General features: G+C 36.8%; 1 protein-coding gene across 7 annotated transcripts in view; it reads left to right on the forward strand.

The window, feature by feature from the left end:
- Positions 1–26,894, forward strand: part of SLC25A21 (solute carrier family 25 member 21) — a 512,281-nt gene that overhangs the window by 463,598 nt on the left and 21,789 nt on the right. For all 7 annotated transcript variants that reach the window (XM_082384196.1, XM_082384197.1, XM_082384201.1 and 4 more), the window contains one exon: positions 7,114–7,278. In XM_082384196.1, coding sequence (XP_082240322.1) covers positions 7,114–7,278 — 165 coding nt within the window. The remainder of the gene's footprint in view (positions 1–7,113; positions 7,279–26,894) is intronic.

Genomic DNA, 26,894 nt, shown 5'->3' on the forward strand with positions numbered 1-26,894 from the left:
TTACAGTGCTCACACGCACCTGATACCTAATCCTCCCATTATCCCTGTAAGGTCAGTGGCTCTATCTCTATGTTATGGATAGGGGAAATAAAACCTAACGCAGTTATTAGCTCTAAGGAACTGAGCATTAACATAGAGGTCTCTTTCTAGAAACCACACTGTTTTCACTGGGATAAAGAAAAGTGGGTAATGAAGACGTTTAAGGGAAAATCGTTAAGTGTTTCTGGAACCATGAAGAAGCAAAGGCTCCTTCCATGTTGCCAGTCCCCCCTGAGTAGTCACCCCTGTGTCCACAGCGGAGTCGCCTTCCCTCCTGCTCTGCCAGCAGTGCGGGGGCAAAGCAGAGGGTCAGCGTCTCGTCCCGTCACCCCGAGGCCCCGTGTTCCTCCAGGCGGTTATTGGACAGCAACTTGGTGTTGACATAGCTTTGTGGCTCAGCATCTGGAAGAGTTTGTTTAAAGCAAATTATCTTCCACTCACAGATTGTTTAAAAATAGGCCTGCTCATCAAATGTAAATTCTAGAAAGAATATAATTATATTTTGGATGTCTTTTTGTCCCTAATCATGCCCTAGTAAAATAAACTGCAACAACAAATTAGTGAAATACCTAAGCTAAAAGAGATGTGTAACTGTGGAATTTTGAGCCCGATTCCTCTTCTTTCACTTACATTTTGTTCTCAAATAAAAGGAAGAGTTTTCTTCTTTTTTCAGATTTATGAAAATGCTTCAAGACTTCGAGGAATGAAGAGCTTAAGTGATCTATCTCCTAATGAGCAAGGGTATTTTCCTACCTAAGTGTAGCAACTGAATATCCTCTTAACAAAGCAGTATTTTTCTTAAGGCCCAGATATGGACACTCACTTCACTGTATAAAGGTCTCATTGGTTTGCTTTCCAGTCATGTGATGAAATCCAGTGCAACACCTTATTCCATTGGCTCTAAAACGCACCCGAGTTCCCCTTGCCATGGGAAGCAAGTAAAGGGATGCATGTGGAGCGTGTTGTCTTTGGACACGGTGTGCCTAGAGCTTTTCTCTCGCTTTAGAGAGGGAGGAAATCCACTGACACACACCCCACGCTTGTGCCTACTGGCCATGCTCTGATAGCTATTTACCCAAGGAACAATGCCTAAAACCTCTGTCCATGATCTCACAAGGTAATCAGAGCCAGCTATGGTCAGTGGTTGGATGGAAGAACTCCAGAAAAAATAGCTGAGGCTGCCGTAAGTCATCTCGGTGATTTGTTGCTAATTCTGGGCTCTCAGAGAGTAAGGAATCAGTGTCCCAGAGTAGTGCCTGGGAGTGTTGTGTGGGCAGTGGATCTTTGCTTTTATTTAAGCCCCTTAAGGATTTTAATTTTTAAAAGAATTTTTTATTGAAGTGTGTTGATTTATAACATTATATTTTAGGTAGGCAGCATAGAGATTTAGTATTTTTACAGTTTATATTCCATTAAAAGTTATTACAAGATAATGGCTATAATTCCCTGTACTGTACAATATATCCTTGCTGCTTATGTATTTTATACACAGTAGTTTGTATCTCTTAATCCCATACCCCTAACGCACCCCTCCCTCTTCCCTCTCCCCACTGGTACCCACTTGTTTGTTTCCTATATCTGTGAATCTGTTTCTGTTTTGTTATACACATGCATTTGTATTATCTTTTAAATTCCACATACAAGTCATGTCATACAGTATTTGTCTTTCTCTGTCTGACTTATTTCACTAAGCATGATAATTTCTAGGTCCATCCACGTTGCTGCAAATGGCAAAATGTCATTCTTTTTTATGGCTGAGTAATATTCCATTGTGTATATATAGCACATCATTTTTTTTTTATTGAGGTATAGTTGATATACAATATAAATTACAGGTATACAACATAGTGATTCACAATATTTAAAGGTTATACTCCATTTATAATTATTATAAAATGTTGACTATATTCCCTGTGTTGTACAATATATCCTTGTAGCTTATTTACTTTATACAAAATAGCTTGTACTTCTTAATCCCCTACCTCTATCTTGCCCCTCCCCCCTTCCCTCTCCCCACTGGTAACCACTAGATTGTTCTCTGTACAAGTCTGTTTCTTTTTTGCTATATTCACTATTTTGCTTTATTTTTTAGATTTCACATATAAGTGATATCAGTTTTCATTCTTTTTTATGGATGACTATTATTCCATTGTGTATAAACACCACATCTTCTTTATGCATTCATCTGTTGATGGACACTTAGGTTGCTTCCATATCTTGGCAATTCTAAGTAATGCTGCTATGTACATGGGGTGCATGTATCTGTTCGAATTAGTGTTTTTGTTTTTCTCAGATATATACCCAGCTGTGGAATTGCTAGGTCATATGGTAGTTCAATTTTTAGTTTTTTGAGAAACATCCATATTGTTTTCCATAGTGGCTGCACCAATTTATATTCCCACCAACAGTTTATGAGTGTTCCTTTTTCTCCACATCCTCTCTAACATTTGTTATTTGTGGTGTTTTTTGATGTTAGCCATTCTGACAGGCATGAGGTGATTTCTCATTGTATACCACATCTTCTTTATCCATTAGTCTGTTGATGGACACGGATTGCTTCCATATCTTGGCTATTATAAATAGTGCTGCTATGAACATTAGAGTGCATGTATCTTTTAAATTTTTTTTGGATATATGCCCAGGAGTGGAATTGCTGGGTCATATGGTAGTTCTATTTTTAGTTTTTTGAGAAACATCCATACTGTTTTCCATAGTGGCTTCATCAATTACAGAAATTCGATTTCATGTTTCATAATCATTATAGAATATTCTCATGGGTAGATATAAAATTTTTCAGTATATCTCTCCAAATAAAAAGCAAAGCAAAAATATTTTTTTGCTTCTCAAATATGAACAAAGTACCGTACTAGATAGTTAACACAGTGCATGGCACCTAGTAGGGCTCAATAGGTGTTTGTTGAATAAATGAATGCATAAAAGAACATGGAGTTCCCAGAGTTAACAATTGGCAATAGCTGACATCAGAGTTAAAGTAGACTTTGAGTTCCTTCCAATGGAAATACTTCCGGCAGGTACCAGTGAACTGAAGATTTTTGTAAATCAACGTGGAGAGCAGTGTGATATCGCAATATTAGCTACGTTCCGACCCACTTATTCTTCCATGCTTGCAGCTCTCGTGCAATCAATGAAAGGTATATCTAGGAAAGTTAGAATGCAATTTGGCCCACAGCTGGTAACTAAGTATGAAAATTGGAGTGTATCTAAATATTGAAAGGAAACTGAATTTGTGGGTGACCTGCTGGGTTGGATAGTATTGGAATCATTTGGCTGATGATGCTAATCAGTCACCATTTCGTTTTGAAATGGAAGCCCAGTAATCAAATAAGTTTAGTAAAACTTGTGTTTACAGAGATCTAGTCAAAATGATTCTATATTTTCCTAGTGGAAGTCATGTTTTGCCTTTCTAATTAAATATTTGCTTACATGTGTGTGATACAATGTCTCTGAATGAAGCAAAAAGGTCACTTCTAATTCTTACAGGAATTAGAGTTTAGGTTTTTCTTTGTCTCAAGGCCCCAAGTTGCCAGAAAAATACATTTGTATTTATCTGTTACCTGTATCAGTTGGATTATCAAACTCTGAAAATCTTACAGCATGTGTATAACAAGAATGAGTCAACAAGCATGAGAGCACCACTGGATGAGATGTAGAATTCTGCTTAAGCCATTTTCCAGTACTTTTCCCTTAGGAATATTACTTAATCCTTGGTTTCCTCACCTGTAAAATGAGGATAATGCACCTGCTGTCCATATTACAGGTTGTTGAGAGAGGCAATCAGATATGATAGGATGGCAGAACCATGCAGAGTATAAAAGTATGAACTTGGAGTCTGAGGGGCCTCAGTTTGAGCTCTGGACCTTCCACTAACTCTGTGATATTGAGCAAGTAACTTAACTTTAGTTTCCTCATCTGTCAAATGGGGATAAAGATAATACTCATCCCACACACTTGTTCAGAGGATTAAGTAAGATGATATATGTAAAGTACCAAGTATCTATGATAATTACTAACATCGATGAGCACTTCCTGTGTTCCAGGTACCTGGTAACATGCATGTATATGCTCTCTAGGGTATAAATAAACTGTGTCAGGTGGAGGCCTGGTTAGCGTGCTTTTCCTTTCCCAACCTTTGCTCCCACATGGTGGCCTTGCTTCTATAGTCCATAGACCTGTCAAGTGAAGAGTTCTTACCGAGGATGTTTACCAAGCGGTAGCGAAGAGACCATTTTACAGGATCTCCTGCTCCCGAGAGGAAAGCCCTGGGGTGATGACCTAGGAGATCTCTAGCCCAGGAGTTGGATATGGTTGGCTCCCAGAAAAAGCAGACCTATGATCTTGCACTCTGGATGCACTTCTGTAGGAAGGATCATGTCACAAGGGTCCAGGGCTCTGGGAAAAGGAAACCACAGCCAAAAGGAATGAGCAGGAAGAGGCTAGTTATGCATGTCCTTCCTCCCCCTCAAATCAGCCTCCACCTTTTGATTGTCATTGCCTTCAACTACCAAAGAAATTACCTGTTATTTTACTATTATAACTAGTTTTATTATCGTCATAATTGCCATTATTACTAACAGCTAATGTATAGTAAATGCTTACATAGGGCAAAGTTCATTGACTTATTTATCATCACAACAACAATCCTATGAGGAAGATTCTATTATTATCCTTATTTTACAGATGAGTAAAGTGAGTATAAATCAGAGGATAAAATACCCGCTTAAGCTAGCAAGTGATATTGCTGGGATTCAAAGCTTGGGACTGTCTGGCTCTGACCCCCTATTTCTAACTACTGTACTACCCCCTGATTTGCTTAATCATTCACAGCTGAGTTCAAACTCAACAAGGCACTTGAGTCAAAATCCATGTGTTACATTTCTTCGTACCTACCTAACATCCAAGCTGGTAGAAATCAGGCAATAGGCCATCAGTAAATGTTATTTGGATTGACGTATACACACTACTATATATAAAACAGATAACTAATAAGAACCTACTGTTAGCACAGGGAACTCTACTCAATACTCTGTAATGACCTATATGGGAAAAGAATCTAAAAAAGAGGGGATATATGTATATGTATAACTGATGCACTTCGCTGTACAGCGGAAACTAACACGACATTGTAAATCAACTGTACTCCAATAAAAATTAATTTAAAAAAAGATCTAATAGAAGTCCTCTCTTTAAATTTTGATGACTTAGCACCCTAGATTTTTAAATGATAGACACATCTTTATACCTGTTTTATTTAGGGAAAGCCATGTTAATCTGCAGTTTCATTCAAAGCCATTGGTTCCTCTGTTGCTGAAGAATCTAGATGGCCTCTGACCTCCCCATCTCTCCTGCCCTCGGGGCTTCAGAGTGGGTGAGGATGGAGAGAAAGCTTGGGCTAGAAGCAGGGAGGACTGGTGTTGGTCAGTCTGGACCCAGGCAGCCTTACTTCTGCCTAGTTTCTTTCATCCCCAGGAGAGCTGCCTCCTTTCCTTGCCTCTGCCCTCTAGACTGCCTTTCTCACAGCAAGAGAGCAGTGCCTAGGAGTTTGCTCAGCACTTTCAGAGTCTTTCCAACAGAAATGAACTTCTGCTCAACTTGTCCTCAAGTCTCTTTTGAAAACCAAAATAAATAACTGGGGTTGATAGTCAATGTGCCATAACACAAACAAAAAAATCCCATTTTGTAGCAGAGAGAGTGAACTTTAACCTTCTGAGAATTTTTGGTTTTCCTATATGAAATGTCTTTTATTGTTTTAAGGTACGTTCTCATGTGTTTTTTTCATGTCACAAAAAAAGAGTTTTCTTGGGATTAATGTAATTTATTGTAACTAATCCTCTTAAATGAAAAGATGAATTTGAGTGTAGAATTGTAGCTAGAGTTTTTAAAACATTTATCAGTAAAAGCTATAGGGTTTACTCTCTAAACAAGCTTATTTAAATGTATCAGGTTAATTACATAGCTACAAAGTTGGATGAAAAGCCTTGATTGGATTTATTGTTCTGTTCTGCTGAAACAGCCTTAATTGCACATGATAAGAAAACACTTTTAGTCAGTAAGTGCATCAGACTGCCATGACCACTCCAGCAACCTGCTCCAGTGAAATTTCAAACGAGTGTCATGTCAGTGCTTGCCTTATGGGAAAAAAATTAAATGCTGAACGTTTCCCCTTATTTACTATTCAGTATTCAAAATTTAAGAGGGTGAGAGAGCCTTTGTGCTGTACCTCCAAAAAGGAAACAGTCACTCAACCTTATTTAAAAACCCACGTGACTTGTAATTGTATTGTAATGAATTATAAAACTCAGGGCAAACTACGGTGATTTCTTTAGCAAGTTCCAAAAGTAGCACTGACTGGATTCCAGCAGTCAAGGTATTTCAACCTTGGGTAATCAATCAAAGGGCTGGAAAGAAGTAAATTAAAGGTAACCCAGTACTCTCAACACCATTGATTTATCATTTATCACAGCAAGTGTTACACACACTGATTGCCCACTTTCTTGAGGAAGTCTACAATCAACTGCTATTTATCCACAGCCGATTTCTAACCTAACGCCAGTTTAAACTATTGAGGCAATGGAATCAGGACTAATTGTAACATTCGCTTTAGAAAAACGTAATTAGAAAGGTAAATATGCTGGATTCAGGAGCCAAATATACATTCCTTTTGGATTATGCACAGTTATGGATTACCAGTATGGATTACTAGTTTATCTATATGGTTAATCCCCTCTATTAGTGTGGATGATCCAGAATTGGATGCAACTATTGACATGTTGAAAATGATGTTAGTTATTATATGACATTAGTTTCACTAATTCCATCAAAGATATTTTTTCTTTGCCAACAATCTTCCCTTTAAGGCCTGTTGTTATGCATGCAATTTTGTTTACTTTTGGGGTTTCCTAATTTTAAAAAGCATGAATCTAGGCATGATTATTCATGATTATTCATCTTTGGGGAAAAATAAGTCCCTAATAATTTTGGGCTTGAAGGGAAGTTAAAACAGTAATTTATTCTGTTTCACGGCCCCGAAGATGACCTTTCTCCTCTCTCGTGCAGCAACCATCCACCATGAGTTATGCAAGACACATCATTAAGAAGGAAGGCTTGGGACTCCAGGGCCTCAACAAAGGATTTACAGCAACTTTGGGACGTCACGGAGTTTTCAACATGGTTTATTTCGGCTTCTACTACAATGTCAAAAACATTATTCCTGTCAATAAGGTAACTGTTTAATAGATTAAAATACTGGAGGAAAAATCCTATCAATGATGATAGCTGCATTTGTAGAGTATTTATCCTTCCAAGTCACTGTGCTGAACGCTTATGTCTGTTATCTAAGTTGATCCCCACATCAGCCTTGTTCATTGAGTGTTGTGATCCCTATTTTGAATTCAGAAACAAAGGCTTAGGAAGATCAAGTAAATTGCTCAGAGTCACATAATAAAGAGCAAAGCAGAGCCTTGAACCCAAGTCTGACACCAAAACTTGTCTTCTTGAAGAATGCACCATTACACCTGAATGCTTCACATTTATCACTAATAGGAATTTGTAGAAACTGTTATTACTTAATTTTTATCTCAGAAGCATAACTTTCTCAAGAAAGTTGAAATTTTCATAGTGTAAATAAATGTTGAGTTAATGAGGGAAAATTATCAGCCTAAAATTTAAATTTTACCTAGATAGTAATTTTTAAATTCACCTAAGTTAATTAGGGTAAGTAGTAAATCAACTCGTCTAGGATCATTCACTTTTGATATAAAATAATAATAATAATTCTTAATGGTAACTTACAGATGTCAGCAGCCTTTCAACTTTGACAAGATAAAAGTAACACATGATGTGTTTTAAAATGAGCATCTTTTACTAGAGCATCACAGAATTTTCTCCCACCGTCATACTGCTTGCCTGCAATCAAAATTGCAATTCTGAAAGCACCAGCTGGGGAAACATTTTTCACATGCAGGCAGTTTCCCACAAGGGGTTCAGTTCTTCATTTTGCTTAGTACAAAAGTATTGAAGAACTTTTTATAAAGAATAAAAATATTTCTAATATGGCTATCACCTGATTCTATAAGGTAATGTTGGTTACAGTTGCCTTTTTCCAGCTATCCCCTGTAATCTAGGCCAGTACTTATCTCAGGTAACAGCTAAATCCAAGGCATGTTCCCCGTTAACCATCTGTTGACATTGCCTCACTTGCCAAAATTGTTAACCAGGTTTCACTCTATTTAGAAACCTTACTTTTTGAGTATAACCTCATGTTTTGTTGGTCTGAGATCTATGAATGACCACAGAATATATAGATCCCCCCACTGACTGACAATTCTGACTCTGGTGGTCCTCAGAGATCTTCTCCTGTTGAGTTCTTGAAATACAGAAGTAGAGTGCAATAAACACTTTGGTCGTGGATGACATGAGAGAGTTCAACTCTACATACATTAAAAAAATGTTTTTAGCAGGAACAGATTAATAATCTTTGGAGCCCTGGGCGAAATGAAAATGTTCAAAAATGAAGAATTTCAAGACAGCAACTGTAGAGCAATAAACCAAGCATGGGGCTCCTCTAAGTGCAGGCTCTGGGCAACTGCACAAGTCACACACCCATGAAGCTGATGTTTTTTAAACTCTGAGATGAGTGATTCATACAACATGGGAGAAATGTCCATGCCTCTATTTCTCCAGCTATCCAAAGGCTTGCAGCAGATAGAAATTACACACAATGAAATGAATGATATAATTTACAAATATTATATAAATAATATATATTTTATTATATATATTTGTGTATGTATTTTAATGCATATGTTATTACAATAATATGAACTTGGTCATATTTAAAGAAGAATTTCAGAAAGATCAATAAGATTTATATATGATCGTGTTACTAATGCTTAAAAAAATCCACGAATGCAAACTTCATTCTACAATTAGTCAATACACTTAAGTTTTAAATGTTATGCATTATGAAAAAAACAGAAGCTTAAATATTTATTTATTACTTAAAAGACATCATAGTATTCTGAAATTATGGAAAGAGCTTTATCTTGCCAGCTTACAAGGGTCAAATTATATTGGCCCTTATAGGCCACACTAAGGATTCTTCTGTTTATCTGAAGAGCGCTGGGAAGCCAACAAAAGATTTTAAGCCGAGGAATTACCTGATCACTCTGGCTGCAGCGTGGAGAATGGGTGGAATGGGGGTGGTGCGCAAAAGACAGAGTGTAACATGGAAATGATTGTTATGTGCAATGCTGGAGTCTTGGACTGCAGTGTTCGTGGTGAAGACAAGGGGAAGTGGACAGATTTGAGAAATGTTTAGAAGGCAAAATCTATAGTATGTGGTGATCGAGTCTACGTGCATGTTGATAAAAGGGGTAGTGGGGAGGGATGGTGCCTAGGTTTGGGGCTTGAACAACTGAAAGGATAATGGTACCATTCGTTGAGAATGAACAAGTTTTGGGGAGAATATTATGGGCTGAGCCTGGAAAACTGAGTTTAACCACATTTGGACTCTGAAGTGCAGATGTTGAATCAGTGATTGCACGTGGGATCTTGAGAGGAGAGCTCTGAAATGGAGATAGACATCTAGGCAGCAGTAGTATACCCGGGCGAACATGCTTTAACTGGGGAATGATCATGGGCCAATCATTTTACTGCTCTGAGCTTCAGTTTTTTTAATCTGTAAATTGAAAAGCTAAGATTGTCCTTTCTACCTGACAAAATGGTTTTGAGGATTAAGGTAAATAATACGTGAAGTTGTTTGTGCATTTAAGGTGCTGTGGAAGTGTTAAGTGTGGAGGTGCTGATGACAGGGATGGGAGGAGGAGTGGAGATGGCAAGGAGGGTGGTGGAAGCGGTTAGCGTCTAGAACTGTGTGAAGAACTTTTCCCCAGGACGGTTCCTTCTGCACTTAAATGAACGCTGTGGGGTTAGTTGTGGGTTTTGCTTTCAGGGGTTTTTTGCCTAGAACAAAGTCATTGATCTTATGTGTTCTGTAATCTAAGCCTGATTCAAAACTGGGAAACCAGTATTCTTTAAATTTAAACCATAATAAATCAGTCCTTTGTGAAGAGGAAGATACGATAATCATTAAAACATGTTGAAGAACGTCATCAAGTTGTTAACCACGAGGAGGAGGTGGTGTTCCTTGAAGGCTTTTTTCCATCTTTGCTCTAGGCTGGCTCTAGCCATACACTCCAGACAGTTTGTTTACAGGGTTATTGTTTCAGTTCCCTCACCCAGCAATTGGTCATTCTGTTGTCCCAAGGGAATTTGAGATTTCACCAACTCTGACCGGCATGGGATAATTCTAGATTTTTCTTTAATTTAACATTTTTTAAATTGATAAATTGTCTACCAGTGTTTTCCATTTTCAAAGTATTTAATTTTACAAGAAACTGTCCATAATGATCATGTCTGAGGAGTGGAAATAGAGAGTCCCATGCGTGTGTGTTTGTGTGGAGCAGTGGGGAGAGCAGGAAAAAGCAAGGAGCAGTGGAGGGAAAGTATTTTTTCTTTACAGCATTCTGAGCTATTGGAAGCTTCTACAAGAAGCATGTATTAATTTTATAATAGGAAATAAATCTGTGAAAATTTTAGTAGAATCTTATAAAATAGAGTACCTAGTTAACTTTTTAACACTTAACTCTAAGACTATGTCTACAGAGGTAAAATAAGAACTTGAAACAGTAAGTTCAGATAACTCAGGTCAGATACCCACCCTGAAGTTTTTAACTTTAACTCTTCAGATTGGTGATCTCTGGTAGATACATTTTTCAAGCTTCACAGAAATATCCTGACCTTCTGTGCCATTTTGTACTATTAAAACCATTTTTGTAGACTTCATGATTTTGCCTGATCCTTGTCACAATAACTGTCATTTTCAGATAAGGAAAGAAAAACAAGAAGTAAAGGCCCAGAGCTGAAAGTTACTGACATAATTTATCTGAAGGTATACAGCAGGGGGAAGGAAAGAACCAGAGGCCAGAACTGTTTCTGCTATACCATGTAATGCTTTAACTCTATATCTTACCTTGTCTTTTGTCACACATAAATTGTCACTTTAAAATGATTACTAAAGTTTAAATAAGTGAACTGGCTACAATATCCAGACAGTGTAGCCAGATTCTGCTTTTGCCTCATTCAGACCTGGAAACTGGTCTTCCCTTTTCACATCCTTAGTCTCTGATCCATAGACACAAAGAATTATGAAACATGACCCTGGAAGAGCTGGGCATTACCAGTTTGAAAATGGTGCTGTGTTATATTCTTGCAGACTTATTTTTAGAATCTAAATATTCCTATAGAATGGTGAATAAGTGGTTACAATAGAAAAGTTTGCTTTGAATATTAACTGACCATGGAATTCATTTAATGGTGGCATTCATTTTCATCTTGCAGTAAATGGAATGGAATGTCAGTATAAAGAATTATCCCTTCTCCCCAGAAAGAGGCCATCACTTCTTAAAGTAAAGCCTTCTAGAAATAGGTATTGATTAACTTAAATGCTGACATCTTTTTCAAATATTGATGAAGGTAAGCTTCGATTGCAAAACTGATTTCTTTCATTTCCATTCCAAGGTAGGGTGTTCAGAGCATTTTATTTGTGATGTTGACACACAAATGAGAATGGTAAGATTTAAATGTTACATCTCTTTGATAACTTTGTCTTCTAGTTCCATATTTACTGCTTTTCCTATATTTCCATAAGTAAAATAATAATAGTAGAAATTGATGTCTAAAGTTCATGGCTGTCAACAGTATTAAACTGTGCTTTCACTTTGCATCCTAATTAAGCATGTTTGCAGGTTATTTTGCCAAAAACAATAGACCTTTTGTGCTGAATTCTGCCATGATATAAATCACATGTGTGGGTTAGAAATATTCTAGGAGAGAACAATTTTTCATAGGTTCAATCCTTCTTACTTAATAAACCATTTAGACCTGTCCCTGTGGTCATTTTACTACAGACAGGATTAAGTCAAACATTTTATTTTCTCCTAAGGTAATATCCATAAAATATTGCCTTTTAGAAATGCAAATGTTTTTCTTTTACTTTTGACTTTTAATATTATCTTTGTTTTGTAAATTCTGTAGAAAGTCTGAGGGTGGTGCCAGATGCACTTCAGTTTATCAGAAGAAATGTGGAAATATGTTAGTTTCATGATTTAGAGCTCTATCCTTCCCTAAGGTGTGCACTGGGCTGAATGAAAAATGCACCTTTGGGTTCCAGTGGAGAACTTAGACAGAGCTGTTTATATTTTGAAAAGAAGAATCTCAGTAGAATTAGATCATAGTAGGATTTAATTTATGACCATATATTTTTCTGATTCTCTCTTACTTGATCATTAGTCTTACCAATCATCCGGTAATAGGAAGGGCGAGAGCATTAAAGTTTCATTAAGAACAAGTCTCCTTTCTGGTAACCACTGGGGTAAAACAACAAGTATATATTATCTATAAAATTCCGGGACATGTGACAAGATTCTGCGGTAAAAAGTGGTATCTTTCATTGGCAGTTTTCACAGACTCCCTGGGGTGTGTGTGTGTGTGTTTCAGGAGAGGAGGGCATGGGGGAGGGCAGAGGGAAGCGGGACAGGGGTTCAGGCACTTTCTTAAATAAACTTCAGGCCAAAACTTTCCAGTCAGGTACCACCCAAGTGGATGGAAATGAGGTGCAAGTGGCTTTAGATTCTTAGTGGGTGCCTTCTATTTATTCATTCCAGAAGTGTTCATGGCACATTTATCATAGGCCGGGCACCATCTCGCTAAGTGTCAGCACCGCTCCTGCCTTAATGGGGTTTACAGTCTAGTCGAGGAGACAGACAATAAACAAGTCATTACACAGGGAACTGAATCATGGCAATTGTGATAAGTGGCATGAAAGAAAACTGTGAAGCTGTGGGAAGTTTTAACCAAAGGCCCTAATTAGACCCACAGCAGGGCATGGTGGGGAGATAGGAAAGGCTTTCCTTTAAAAAAGATGTTTAGGCTGGAGCTCAAGGATGAGGCTTAGCGAGGCCAAGATGAAGAGGATGAGCAGACACCAGAGGGAACAGGATGTGTGAGGGCACAGAAGCAGAAGGAGGCTTGGGGAACCTCGGAGAAGATAAAGAACGAGGGTAGCTGGTGTACGGTGAACCGGGGGAGACAGGAGGCAGTGGAGGCTGCAGGGGGTAGCTGGGCCAGAATGTTTTAGGCATGTTTAAGGCAGTTGATTCCCCTTAAATGATTTAACTGAGGGGCATGTCCAACAAACGTATCACATACGTGGAACTAAACGGGCATGGGAAAGGTTCATTTATAGAAGTCCAGAGGTGGAATCTCATGAAATAAACATGCTTCAAAGACTTCTTGATCATCTGCCGACCCCCACATCAAAGCATCTCAGTGTGTCCTTGTCCTGACTTCTCAACATTTAGGATTTTGTTCTGGGATCCTGGTTTGTTAGTTTTCCTTGGGGTCAGTGCCTTTATTAAGGCAAGGAATAGAGTACACAAAAACAGAAAAATCCTACTGGGTTCCCAAGAAAATATATTAATACTTTCCTGCATTTTGTCTGATAATACTCAGTGATATAAGTGACTCTCAGAAGATATTATCTACCTATCTATCTATATTTATTTATTTACTTGTAGAGAGATACTTACAAATAATAGATATAGAGAGGGGTGTGTGTATATATATATATACATATATAAAATAATCAAGTGATAACTGTTATGCTTAAACCCTAGCCCATTTTTGACATTGTATGTATTTTATAATTTGAGCTAAGTGGGTAAGACCTTTAAAATTATTTTATATTTCATAACCCTTTAAAGAACAGATATCTTAGAAGGGGAAAGGAATTCTCATGCCTATTTTCTGAATGGCTACATTTAGATGCTGAGCTTTTAACAAGACTTTGATTTCATTCCAGAGCCCAGAGCCCTACAAGGATAGGATCTTGGGAATACTCCACATTCCTGAAGGAATGCTTATCAACTAAACCGTCTCATTTTAGTTAGTGACCTTCTGTGGAGTGAGGAGCTAGCATTTCCCCAAATTATCTCACATGAAGAAGAAACAAACACTGTAATAGATTCTTCTGATAGCTGTGAAGTGGAAACAATTTAACTTTTAATTAAGCTCCAATAGAAGGTATTATCATTGGGGAACAAGACGGCATGATACCATAACGTTAGGGGAAAAAATGTTTTTGTCAAAGTTTATGATCAAAACAACAAAAGAGAGCCAAGGGCTTCCCTGGTGGTGCAGTGGTTGAGAATCCGCCTGCCAATGCAGGGGACACGGGTTAGAGCCCTGGTCTGGGAAGATCCCACATGCCGCGGAGCAACTGGGCCCGTGAGCCACAACTACTGAGCCTGCGCGTCTGGAGCCTGTGCTCCGCAACAAGAGAGGCCATGATAGTGAGAGGCCCGCGCACCGCGATGAAGAGTGGCCCCCGCTTGCCGCAGCTAGAGAAAGCCCTCACACAGAAACAAAGACCCAACACAGCCAAAAGTAAATAAATAAATTAATTAATTAATTAATAAAAAAAAAAAAAAAAAAAGAGAGCCAAGATTAGAGAAAATGAAAGGTGCACACTGAGAGCTGAATTTACTCCTAGTTGACTTGGATCCACTAAAACTAACAATATCTAAAATGCAAATTTCTTCTTTAAAAAACAAAAAGGCAGTTCACTCTCACCTCAAGCTGCCTCTTTGTTCAGTTACCGGGAGGCAACTATAATTTCAACACACCACATCATTTTCATGACAAGCATGGTCAGCTGTGGGGAAGGCAATGCTAAGCTGCATTATTTGCCTTGCGGTTGCCACCAGGTGCTTAACCAATGTGTGTATTTACCTCCTTTGCAATTTGCTTCTTAGACCTTGGTTCTTTGTGTATTATGTCTTTATAAAGGAGAGATACAGCATTTATTAAACACCTGTGATGTGTCAGGACCAGTATACCTACAAAGATGAATGTGACATGGCACAGCCCCTTCCTTTAAGAGGCTCTGGGCTTTGGGGTGACATTTATTACTAGACTGGGTTTTCTGCAATTTCATCACGTGGGGATAATCATGAACTTTATGCTTGTATCACCTCTTACTTGCAGCCTTGAGAAATGAAGGACTGCATCATGACCACTCCTTCAACTATTGATGATGACGTGCTACAAAAGGGATGGAATGGATTAAGTATAGAATTGATGTGTGCTAATAGCCCAAACTGACCATTTGTAAAATTATGGAAATAACTGTGATAGATCCTATTAAAACTGGTTTTGACCACATGTTTATATATCATCTAATTACTAATTAATTGATTTGTTAAAATGTTCGATTCTTTTTTAGTCGCCCTTGTTATGGACATAACATTCTCATTATCAAACAATTTACTTACCCGCTGGGCAGGGGAGGGAGCTGAAAAGAAGAGTTCTGCAAAGAAATACTTTGCAATACCCTGAAAATCATGTGACTCCTTGTACGACCACCATATTGTCTTTAATTTTCTTATCCGAAGCATTTTATGGCAGTCTCTTTTAGTCACTTCTAAACAATAATTTTAGTTCTTCAAATGGCAAACCCATTTTAGCAATTTTTGACAAGGAACATGAAATCCACTCTAGAATCATCCAAGGCCAGTCCCGAACAGAGACTGAACAATCCTGAACAGTCCTCTCAGTGTGCTCATTTTAATGTTGTCTGAGGAAGCAGGATATACTGACTTCAAGTTGGGTCATTAGGAACTCTGTTAAAATGACTCAAAGCTAAAATCAGAGAGGATCTCAGATTTGGTGTGGTAACAAGAGGAATTAAAGGATGAGTGAATTGCAGCAAAAGAAATGTGATTTGGGTTGACATGAGGTAGGAAGATTCTAAGAGTAGACTTTAATGTATACATTCATGCTGAGCTCCCTTAAATGAGAAGCCCATCACTGCAATTTGCTCAGACTAACCTTGTGAGGAGCAGCAGGCTTCCTGGCCAGTCTCCCTCACCACCCCTACCTCTCACTAGCTAACAGATCCTGCTTTCCCCATCTTCCTTCACCCCCTCCTTCTGGCATACCTCTGTGTGGAATGTCTTCTTAAAGATGCCAGACCCTAATCACAAAGGCCTGTGAGATGGGCGAAGGTTCTCTGTTTATCAAGCTAGCAGCCAGCTGGCCAGTCACTAACCAAGACATCAAAGTCCATGCCAGGGAAGGTAAAAAGGGAGGCACATGCTTCTTTTGATGAAGATATTTTGCCTCTCTGCATATTAACTCCTTAAGTGCCATCGCTTTAAATTATTGGTGCAGTCTTTAGCTGCTGTATATAATGTTTGGATTAGATGCTTAAATTAGTTACAAATATGTAGTGTGTTGATTGTTAACTACTTTAAGTCATATGTTCCCGCTTCTGAGGACTTGGTGCCTTTTGTTGAATTTTTAGAGGTTGTGGAACATCACTGCCACCAGTGTTTTAGGATCACTTATTAGTGTCTCTTGTTAAGTTGTAGAGTCTATAAACAATATGTCCTGTCAGGGAAATTCATTGATCTTCCCAAAGAAGGGCTGGTAAACACACCTCTTTACCTCTGCACTCACACAAAGATTGCAGTGTGATAGAAACAGCCAGAGAGTTCTAATAAGAGATCTGATGTTAATTCTCAATTCTGATACTTACTAGTTAGCCATGTCTCTTTGACAAATTATACCTGTCTCTCTGTCTCAGTTTTCTCATTTGTGAAATGAAAATGCTAACATCATCCTTAAAATGTTTTCAGGAAAATTGATTAATTTTAAAAATTATGAATGTTGGACTTTGTATTGCTATTGCAAAATAAGGTCAATTCATGTAATAGCCTCTAACACTTAAAGCTACTCAGCTCCAGTTTAAAGTCCCATATTTTATGAGAAAAATTAGAAAATATTTAGGGGACAAGAAGAAAACTCATCTGTAGATAGGGAGTTAATACACACTACTACTCAAAATAAATATTTAAAAGGAACTGTGGTTTTTAAGCACGAGGAAGAAAAGATTATTGCAATAATGGTTTTTAAATCATGATGAATGGTGACAGTTGATTACCCTTGCAAGTGAGCAAAAAACTGGAGTAAAATAGTTCAGGCATATGCATGAGGAATGTGGGTCAGGAACAAAGGAAGTTCCCTGATTGATGACAGTTGGAGCAAATTATGGAAGTTAGTTGGAAATGTTTAATAACAGAATACATTTTTTATCAACATTAATATCTATTTACATAATTAAGGTGTGATCCATCAAAAATATTTTACTTAGGCTGGGTGACCTTTTTTTACCAATCAATTTTTAAAATTTTTATTTTATTGTGGTAAAAACATATAACATGAGATCTACACACAACAAATTTTTAAGTGCACAATACATCATTGTTGTCCGTAGGTACAGTGTTGTACATCAGATCTCTAGAGCTTATTCATCTTGCTTAGCTGAAACGTTATGCCTGTTGATTAGTAACTCATTTCCCCCTCCCCCAACCCTTGGCAACCACTGTTCCACTCTTTGATTCTATGAATTTGAGTGTTTTATATACCTCAATATAAGTGGAATCATGCAGTATTTATCCTTCTGTGACTGGCTTATTTCACTTTACATGTGTCCTCAAGTTTCATCCATGTTGTTACATATTGCAGAATTTCCTTCTTTGTAAAGATGAATGGTATTCCATTGTATGTATATACCACGTTTCTTATCCATTCATCTGTCAATGTACATTTAGGTTGTTTCCATATCTTGGCTGTTGTGAATAGTGTGTGATGAATATAGGAGTGCTAATATCACTTTGAGATTCTGATTTCATGTCTTTTGGAGAACTACTAAGAAGTGAGATTGCTGGACTATATAATAGTTCTATTTTTAATCTTTAAGAAACCTCTATACTATTTCCCATAAAGCCTACACCATTTTGCATTCCTATCAACAGTGTACAAGGGTTCCAATTTCTCCACATCCTTGCCAACACTTGTCTTTTGTTTTTCTTAATAATAGTCATCCTCACAGATATGAAGTGATATTTCTCTGTGGTTTTGATTTACATTTCCCACGTTATTAGTGACACTGAGCATTTTTTCATATACCTATTGGCCGTTTGTAAGTCTTCTTTGGAGAATGTCTATTCAAGTCCTTTGCCCATTTTTAAATCAGGTTATTAGTTTTCTTGGTATTGAATTGTAGGAGATCCTTATATATTTTAATATTAACCCCTCATCAGATATATGGTTTGCAAATATTTTCTCCCACTCCATAAGTTTCCTTTTTACACTTTTGTTTCCTTTGCTTTTCAGAAGTTTTTTAGTTTGACATAGTCCCACATGTTTACTTTCGTTTTTATTGCCTGTGCTTTTGGTGTCATATCCATGAAATCACTGCTAAGACCAATAATATAAAACTTTTCCCATATGTTTTCTTCTAGGAGGTTTATGGTTCTAGGTCTTATTTTAAGTCTTTAATCCATTTTGAGTTGATTTTTGTGTATGGTATAAGGGTTCATTTTCATTCCTTTGGAAGTGGATACCTAGTTTTCCCAGCACAATTTGCTGAAGACTGTCCTTTCCCTATTGTGTGTTTTTGGTACCTTTGTTGAAGATTGGTTGACCATATATGCTTGGATTTATTTCTTGGCTTACTGTTCTGTTCCATTGGTCTGTATGTCTGGCTTTATGTCAGTACCATACTGTTTTATTTACTGTAGCCTTGTAATATATTTTGTAATATATTTTGAAATCAAGAAGTGTGATGCCTCCAACTTTATTCATCTTTCTCAGGGTTGATTTGGCTACTTGTGGTCTTTTGTGATTCCATATGAATTATATATATTTTTAATTTCTATGAAAAATGTTATTGAAATTTTTACAAGGATTGCATTGAATCTGAAGATCATTTGGGGTAGTATGGAAATTTCAACAATACTAAGTCTTCCAATACATAAACATGGAATGTCTTTGTGTTTGTTTCTCTTTTTAAATTTTTTCACCAATGTTTTGGGGTTTTCAGAATACAAGTCTTTCACCTCCTTAGTTCAGTTTATTACTAAGTATTTTTATTTTTCTTGGTGCTATTGTAAATGGGATCGTTGCCTAATTTCCTTTTCAGATAGTTCACTGTTACTGTGTAGAAACACGAGTGATTTTCATATGACGATTTTGTATCCTGCAGCTTTACTAAAGTAATTTATTAGTTCTAAATGGTTTGTTATGGAGTCTTTAGGTTTTTCTACATATAAGACCATGTCATACATAACAGGGACAATTTTATTTCTTCTGATTTTTTTTTTAACATCTTTATTGAAGTATAATTGCTTTACATTGGTGTGTTAGTATCTGCTGTATAACAAAGTGAATCAGCTATACATATACATACATCCCCATATATCCTCCCTCTTGCATCTCCCTCCCACCCTCCCTATCCCACCCCTCTAGGTGGTCACAAAGCACCGAGCTGATGTCCCTGTGCTATGAGGCTGCTTCCCACTAGCTATCTATTTTACATTTGGTAGTATATATAAGTCCATGCCACTCTCTCACTTCGTCCCAGCTTACCCTTCCCCCTCCCTGTGTCCTCAAGTCCATTCGCTACGTCTGCGTCTTTATTCTTCTCCTGCCCCTAGGTTCTTCAGAACCATTTTTTTTTCTTTTTTAGATTCCATATATATGTGTTAGCATACGGTATTTGTTTTTCTCTTTCTGACTTACTTCACTCTGTATGACAGTCGCTAGGTCCATCCAATCACTACAAACAACTCAATTTCATTTCTTTTTATGGCTGAGTAATATTCCATTGTATATATGTGCCACATCTTCTTTATCCATTCATCTGTTGATGGACACTTAGGTTGCTTCCATGTCCTAGGTATTGTAAATAGAGCTGCAGTGAACATTGTGGTACATGACTCTTTTTTTTTTTTTTTTTTAACTTTTGGGTTTGTTTATTTTACTTATTTATTTATTTATTTATGGCTGTGTTGGGTCTTCGTTTCTGTGCGAGGGCTTTCCCTAGTTGTGGCAAGTGGAGGCCACTCTTCATCGCGGTGCGCAGGCCTCTCATCATCGCAGCCTCTCTTGTTGCAGAGCACAGGCTCCAAAACACACAGGCTCAGTAACTGTGGCTCACGGGCCCAGTTGCTCCGCGGCATGCGGGATCCCCCCAGACCAGGGCCCGAACCCGTGTCCCCTGCATTGGCAGGCAGACTCCCAACCACTGCGCCACCAGGGAAGCCCGCATGACTCTTTTTGAATTATGCTTTTCTCAGGGTATATGCCCAGTAGTGGGATTGCTGGGTCATATGATAGTTCTATTTTTAGTTTTTTAAGGAACTTCCATACTGTTCTTCATAGTGGCTGTATCAATTTACATTCCCACCAACAGTGCAAGAGTGTTCCCTTTTCTCCACACCCTCCCCAGCATTTACTGTTTGTAGATTTTTTGATGATGGCCATTCTGACTGGTGTGAGGTGATACCTCATTGTAGTTTTGATTTGTATTTCTCTAATGATTAGTGATGTTGAGCGTCCTTTCATGTGTTTGTTGGCAATCTGTATATCATCATTGGAGAAATGTCTATTTAGGTCTTCTGCCCATTTTTGGATTGGGTGGTTTGTTTTTTTGATACTGAGCTGCATGAGCTGCTTTTATATTTTGGAGATTAATCCTTTGTCAGTTGCTTCATTTGCAAATATCTTCTCCCATTCTGAGGGTTGTCTTTTCATCTCGTTTATGGTTTCCTTTGCTGTGCAAAAGCTTTTAAGTTTCATTAGGTCCCATTTGTTTATTTTGGCTTTTATTTCCATTTCTCTAGGAGGTGGATCAAAAAGGATCTTGCTGTGATTTATGTCATAGAGAGTTCTGCCTTGTTTTCCTCTAAGAGTTTTATAGTGTCTAGCCTTACATTTAGGTCTTTAATCCATTTTGAGTTTATTTTTTTGTATGGTGTTAGGGAGTGTTCTAATTTCATTCTTTTACATGTACCTGTCCAGTTTTCCCAGCACCACTTATTGAAGAGACTGTCTTTTCTCCATTGTATATTCTTGCCTCCTGTATCAAAAATAAGGTGACCATATGAGCGTGGGTTTATCTCTGGGCTTTCTATCCTGTTCCATTGATCTATATTTCTGTTTTTGTACCACCACCATACTGTCATGATTACTGTAGCTTTGTAGTATAGTCTGAAGTCCAGGAGCCTGATTCCTCCAGCTCTGTCTTTTTTTCTTAAGATTGCTTTGGCTATTTGGGGTCTTTTGTGTTTCTATACAAATTGTGAATTTTTTTGTTCTACTTCTGTGAAAAATGCCATTGGTAGTTTGATAGGCATTGCATTGAATCTGTAGCTTGCTTTGGGTAGTATAGTCATTTTCACAATGTTGATTCTTCCAATCCAAGAACATGCTATATCTCTCCATCTGTTTGTATCATCTTTAATTTCTTTCATCAGTGTCTTACAGTTTTCTGCATACAGGTGTTTTGTCTCCTTAGGTAGGTTTATTCCTAGGTATTTTATTCTTTTTGTTGCAGTGGTAAATGGGTGTGTTTCCTTAATTTCTCTTTCAGATTTTTCATCATTAGTGTATAGGAATGCAAGAGATCTCTGTGCATTAATTTTGTATCCTGCTACTTTACCAAATTCATTGACTAGCTCTAGTAGTTTTCTGGTAGCATCTTTAGGATTCTCTCTGTATAGTATCATGTCATCTGCAAACAGTGACACCTTTACATCTTCTTTTCTGATTTGGATTCCTTTTATTTCTTTTTCTTCTCTGATTGCTGTGGCTAAAACTTCCAATACTATGTTGAATAATAGTGGTGAGAGTGGACAACCTTGTCTTGTTCCTGATCTTAGTGGAAATGGTTGCATTTTTTCACCATTGAGAATGATGTTGGCTGTGAGTTTGTCATATATGGCCTTTATTATGTTGAGGTAAGTTCCCTCTATGCCTACTTTATGAAGGGTTTTTATCATAAATGGGTGCTGAATTTTGTCAAAAGCTTTCTCTGCATCTATTGAGATGATCATATGGTTTTTCTCCTTCAATCTGTTAATATGGTTTATCACATTGATTGATTTGTGTATATTGAAGAATCCTTGCATTCCTGGGATAAACCCCACTTGATCATGGTGTATGATCCTTTTAATGTGCTGCTGGATTCTGTTTGCTAGTATTTTGTTGAGGATTTTGGCATCTATGTTCATCAGTGATATTAGCCTGTAGTTTTCTTTCTTTGTGACCTCTTTGTCTGGTTTTGGTATCAGGTTGATGGGAAGGATAGGTGTTAGCTCTTCTCTAAATGTTTGATAGAATTTGCCTGTGAAGCCATCTTTTCCTGGGCTTTTGTTTGTTGGAAGATTTTTAATCAGAGTCTCAATTTCAGTGCTTGTGATTGGTCTGTTTATATTTTCTCTTTCTTCCTGGTTCAGTCTCGGAAGGTTGTGCTTTTCTAAAAATGTGTCCATTTCTTCCAGGTTGTCCATTTTATTGGCATATAGTTGCTTGTAGTAATCTCTCATGATCCTTTGTATTTCTGCAGTGTCAGTTGTTACTTCTCATTTTTCATTTCTAATTCTATTGATTTGAGTCTTCTCCGTTTTTTTCTTGATGAGTCTGGCTAATGGTTTATCAATTTTGTTTATCTTCTCAAAGAACCAGCTTTTAGTTTTATTCGTCTTTGCTATTGTTTCCTTCATTTCTTTTTCATTTATTTCCGATCTGATCTTTTTGATTTCTTTCCTTCTGCTAACTTCGGGGTTTTTTTTGTTCTTCTTTCTCTAATTGCTTTAGGTGTAAGGTTAGGTTGTTTATTTGAGATGTTTCTTGTTTTGTGAGGTAGCATCGTATTGTTATAAACTTCCCTCTTAGAAATGCCTTTGCTGCATCCCATAGGTTTTGGGTCATCATGTTTTCATTGTCATTTGTTTCTAGTTATTTTTTTATTTCTTTGATTTCTTCAGTGATCTCTTGGTTATTAAGTAATGTATTGTTTAGCCTCCATGTGTTAGCATGTTTTACAGATTTTTTCCTGTAATTGACATCTACTCTCATAGCGTTGTGGTTGGAAAAGACACTTGATATGATTTCAATTTTCTTAAATTTACCAAGGCTTGATTTGTGACCCAAGATATGATCTATCCTAGGGAATGTTCCATGAGCACTTGAGAAGAAAGTGTATTCTGTTGTTTTTGGATGGAATGTCCTATAAATATCAATTAAGTCCATCTTGTTTAATGTGTCATTTAAAGCTTGTGTTTCCTTATTTATTTTCATTTTGGATGATCTTTCCTTTGGTGAAAGTGGGTTGTTAAAGTCCCCTAGTATGATTGTGTTACTGTCGCTTTCCCCTTTTATGGCTGTTAGCATTTGCCTTATGTATTGAGGTGCTATTTCTTCTGACTTTGTTGCCTTTTTTTTTTTCTTGCATAATTGCTCTGACTAGGACTCCTGTTACTATTTTACTATGGTGAGGGTAGGCATCTTTGACAAGTTATTTGTTACTTGTTAGTTAGATCTTCGAGAAAAAGCTTTCAGTTTTTCACCAGTGAGTATGATGTTAGCTGTGGGCTTTTCTTATATGGACTTTATTATGTTGAGGTACTTTCTTTCTGAGTGTTTATCATGAAAACATGTTGAATTTTGTCAAATGCATTTTCTACAAATATTGAGATAATCATGTGATTTTTCTTTTTATCCTTCATTCTCTTAATGTGCTCTAACATATTAATTGATTGTCATATGTCGAACCATCCTTTTATCCCAGGGATAAATCCCACTTCGTCATAATGTATGATCCTTTTAATGTGCTGTTGGATTTGATTTGCTAGTGTTTTTTGAGAAATTTTACATCCATATTCATCAGGGATCTTTTCCTGTAGTTTTCTTTTCTTGTGGTGTCTTTGTCAGGCTTTGGTATCAAGGTAATGCTGGCCTCATAAAACGAGTTGGATGTGTTCTCTCCTCTTCAATTTTTTGTAAGAATTTAAGAAGCATTGGTGTTAATTCTTCTTTAAATGTTTGGTAGAATTCACCAGTGAAACTATCTGGTCCTGGGCTTTCCTTTGTTGGGAGGTTTTTGATTGTTGATTTAATCTCCATTCTAGTTGTAGGTCTGCTGAGACTTTTTATTTCTTTGTGATTTAGTCTTGGTAGGTTGTTTATTTCTAGGAATTTATCCATTTCTTCTAGATTATCGAGTGTGTTTGTACATAATTGTTCATAATAGCCCCTTATGATCCTTTTTAGTTTTATGGCATCAGTTATAATGTCAGTTATAATGTCTCTTCTTTCATTTCTGATTTTATTTGAGTCTTCTCTCTTTTTTTTCTTAATTAGTCTTGCTAAGGGTTTGTCAGTTTTATCTTTTTAAAAACCCAACTCAGTTTCATTTTTTTTCCATTGTTTTTCTCATCTCTATTTTATTTATTTCTGCTCTAATCTTAGTATTTCCTTCCTCCTGCTAACTTTGGGCTTAGTTTGCTCTCCTTTTTCTAGCTCCTTGAGCTGTAAAGTTAAATTGTTTATTTGAGATCTTTCTTCTTTTTTAGTATAGGTGTTTATCACTATGAACCTCCCTCTTAGTACTCCTTGTGCTGCATCCCATAAGTTTGGGTATGTTGTGTTTTCTTTTCCTTTCACTTGAGGTATTTTCTTTTTTTTTTACTTTTTATTTACTTATTTCTTATACAGCAGGTCCTTATTAGTTATCCATTTTATACATATTAGTGTATATATGTTGAGGTATTTTCTAATTTCCTTTTTTATTTCTTCATTGACTCAATGGTAATTCAAGAGTGTGTTGTTTAATTTCCACATATTTGTGAATTTTTCCATTTTCCTTCTGCTGTTAATTTCTAGTTTAATTCGATTGTGGTTTAGAAAGATACTTGGAATGATTTCAGTCATCTTAAACTTAAGACTTGTTTTGTGACCTAACATGTGATCTATCCCAGAGAAAAATCAATGTATGCTTGAGAAGAATATGTAATCTGATGCTTTGGGGTGGACTGTTCTGTATATGTCTTTTAGGTTCATTTGGTCTATAGTGTTGTTCAGGTCCTCTCTATCCCTGTTGGTTCTGTCTGGCTGTTCTATTCATTACTGAAAGTAGGGTATTAAATTCTCCTATGATTGTATTGCTCCCTTTAGTTCTGTCAATCTTTGCATTGTATATTTAGGTGCTCTGATGTTGAAAGCATATATAATTGTTACCTTGGTTGATTGACCCTTTTATCATTATATAATGTCCTTCTTTGTCCCTTGTGACAGTTTTTGACTTAAAGTCTGTTTTGTCTGAAATAGTATAGCTGCCTCTGCTCTCTTTTAGTTACCACTTGCATGGAATATCTTTTTCCATCCCTTCACTTTCAACCTATGTATGTCCTTAAATCTAAAGTGAGTTTCTTGTAGACAATGTATAGTTGGGTCTTTCTTTTTTTTTTTTTCGTTCAGCCACTGTATGTCTTTTGATTGGCAAATTGAGTCAGTTTATACTTAAAGTAATTAGGGTAGAATTTACTATTGCCATTTTGTTAATTGTTCTTTGTTAGGCTTGAAGATCTTTTTTTCTGTTTTTTTCTCTCTTGCTGTCTTCCTTTGTATTTTGTTGATTTTTTTTTGTACTGATATACTTTGATTCCTGTATTTTTTTCTTTTGTATAACTTCTATAGGTATTTTTGTTGGAGGGGGGCTTACATAAAATATCTTATAATTATAACAGTCTATCTTAAGCTGATAAAAACTTAAGTTTAATTGCATACAAAAAGTATACACATTAACTTCTCTCCCCCCATACTTTATGTTATTGTTGTTACAGTTTACATATATTCATATTGTATCTCTTTTAACCTCTTTTTTAGTTATAGTTTTAATATTTTTGTTTTTTAAATTTTATCCTAGATTTAAAAGTGATTTACCCACCACATTGCAGTAATACAGTATTCTGATTTGTCTATATGTTTATCTTTACCAGTAAATTTCATACTTTCTTATGCTATCATGTTGCTGTCAACAAACATCCTTTTAAGTTGAAGAACTCCTTTCAGCATTTCTTGTAACACAGGTCCAGTGGTAATGAACTCCCTCAGCTTTTGTTTATCTCGGAAGGCTTTATCTCACCTTCATTTTTGAAGGAACATTTTGCTGGGGATAGTATTATTGGTTAGCTTTTTTTTTTCTTTCAGCACTTTAAATATATTATCCCATTTACTTCCAACCTGCAAAGTTTCTGCTGAAAAATTTGCTGATAATTTTTGGGGTTTCCCATGTGTATGACAAGTCAATTTTCTCTTGATGCTTTCAAAATCCTCTCTTTAACTTTAGGCAATTTGATTGTAATGTGTCTCACTGTGGATTTCTTTGAGTTCATCTTACATGGTTTCTCTTGGGCTTCTTGGATCTGGATGTCCATTTTCTTCCCGAGATCTAGGAAGTTATTAGCCATTATTTCTTTGAATAAGCTTTCTGGTCATTTCTCTCTCTCTTCTCCTTATGGGACTCCCATAATGCTTATTTGGAGCTTTGTAGTATCCAATAATCTCTTAGGCTAGCTTCACTCTTTTTCCTTCCTTTTTCTTTTTGCTCCTCTGACTGAATTATTTCCAGTGATCTGTCTTTGGGTATGCTGACCCCTTCTTCTGTTTGATCTAATCTGCTGCTTAATTCCTCTAGTGAATTTTTTGGTTCAATTATTTCTTCAGCTCCATGATTTCTGTCTGGTAATTTTTTACATTTTCTATCTCTTCATTAAAATTCTCTTCATTGAAATTCTCACTTTGTTCATGCATTGTGTCCTTGACCTCAGTGAGCATCTTTACGAGAGTTATTTTGAATTCTGTATCAGGTA

The sequence above is a fragment of the Balaenoptera borealis genome (genome assembly GCF_965194805.1).
Source record: "Balaenoptera borealis genome assembly, chromosome: 3".
Taxonomy (NCBI): Eukaryota; Metazoa; Chordata; class Mammalia; order Artiodactyla; family Balaenopteridae; genus Balaenoptera; species Balaenoptera borealis.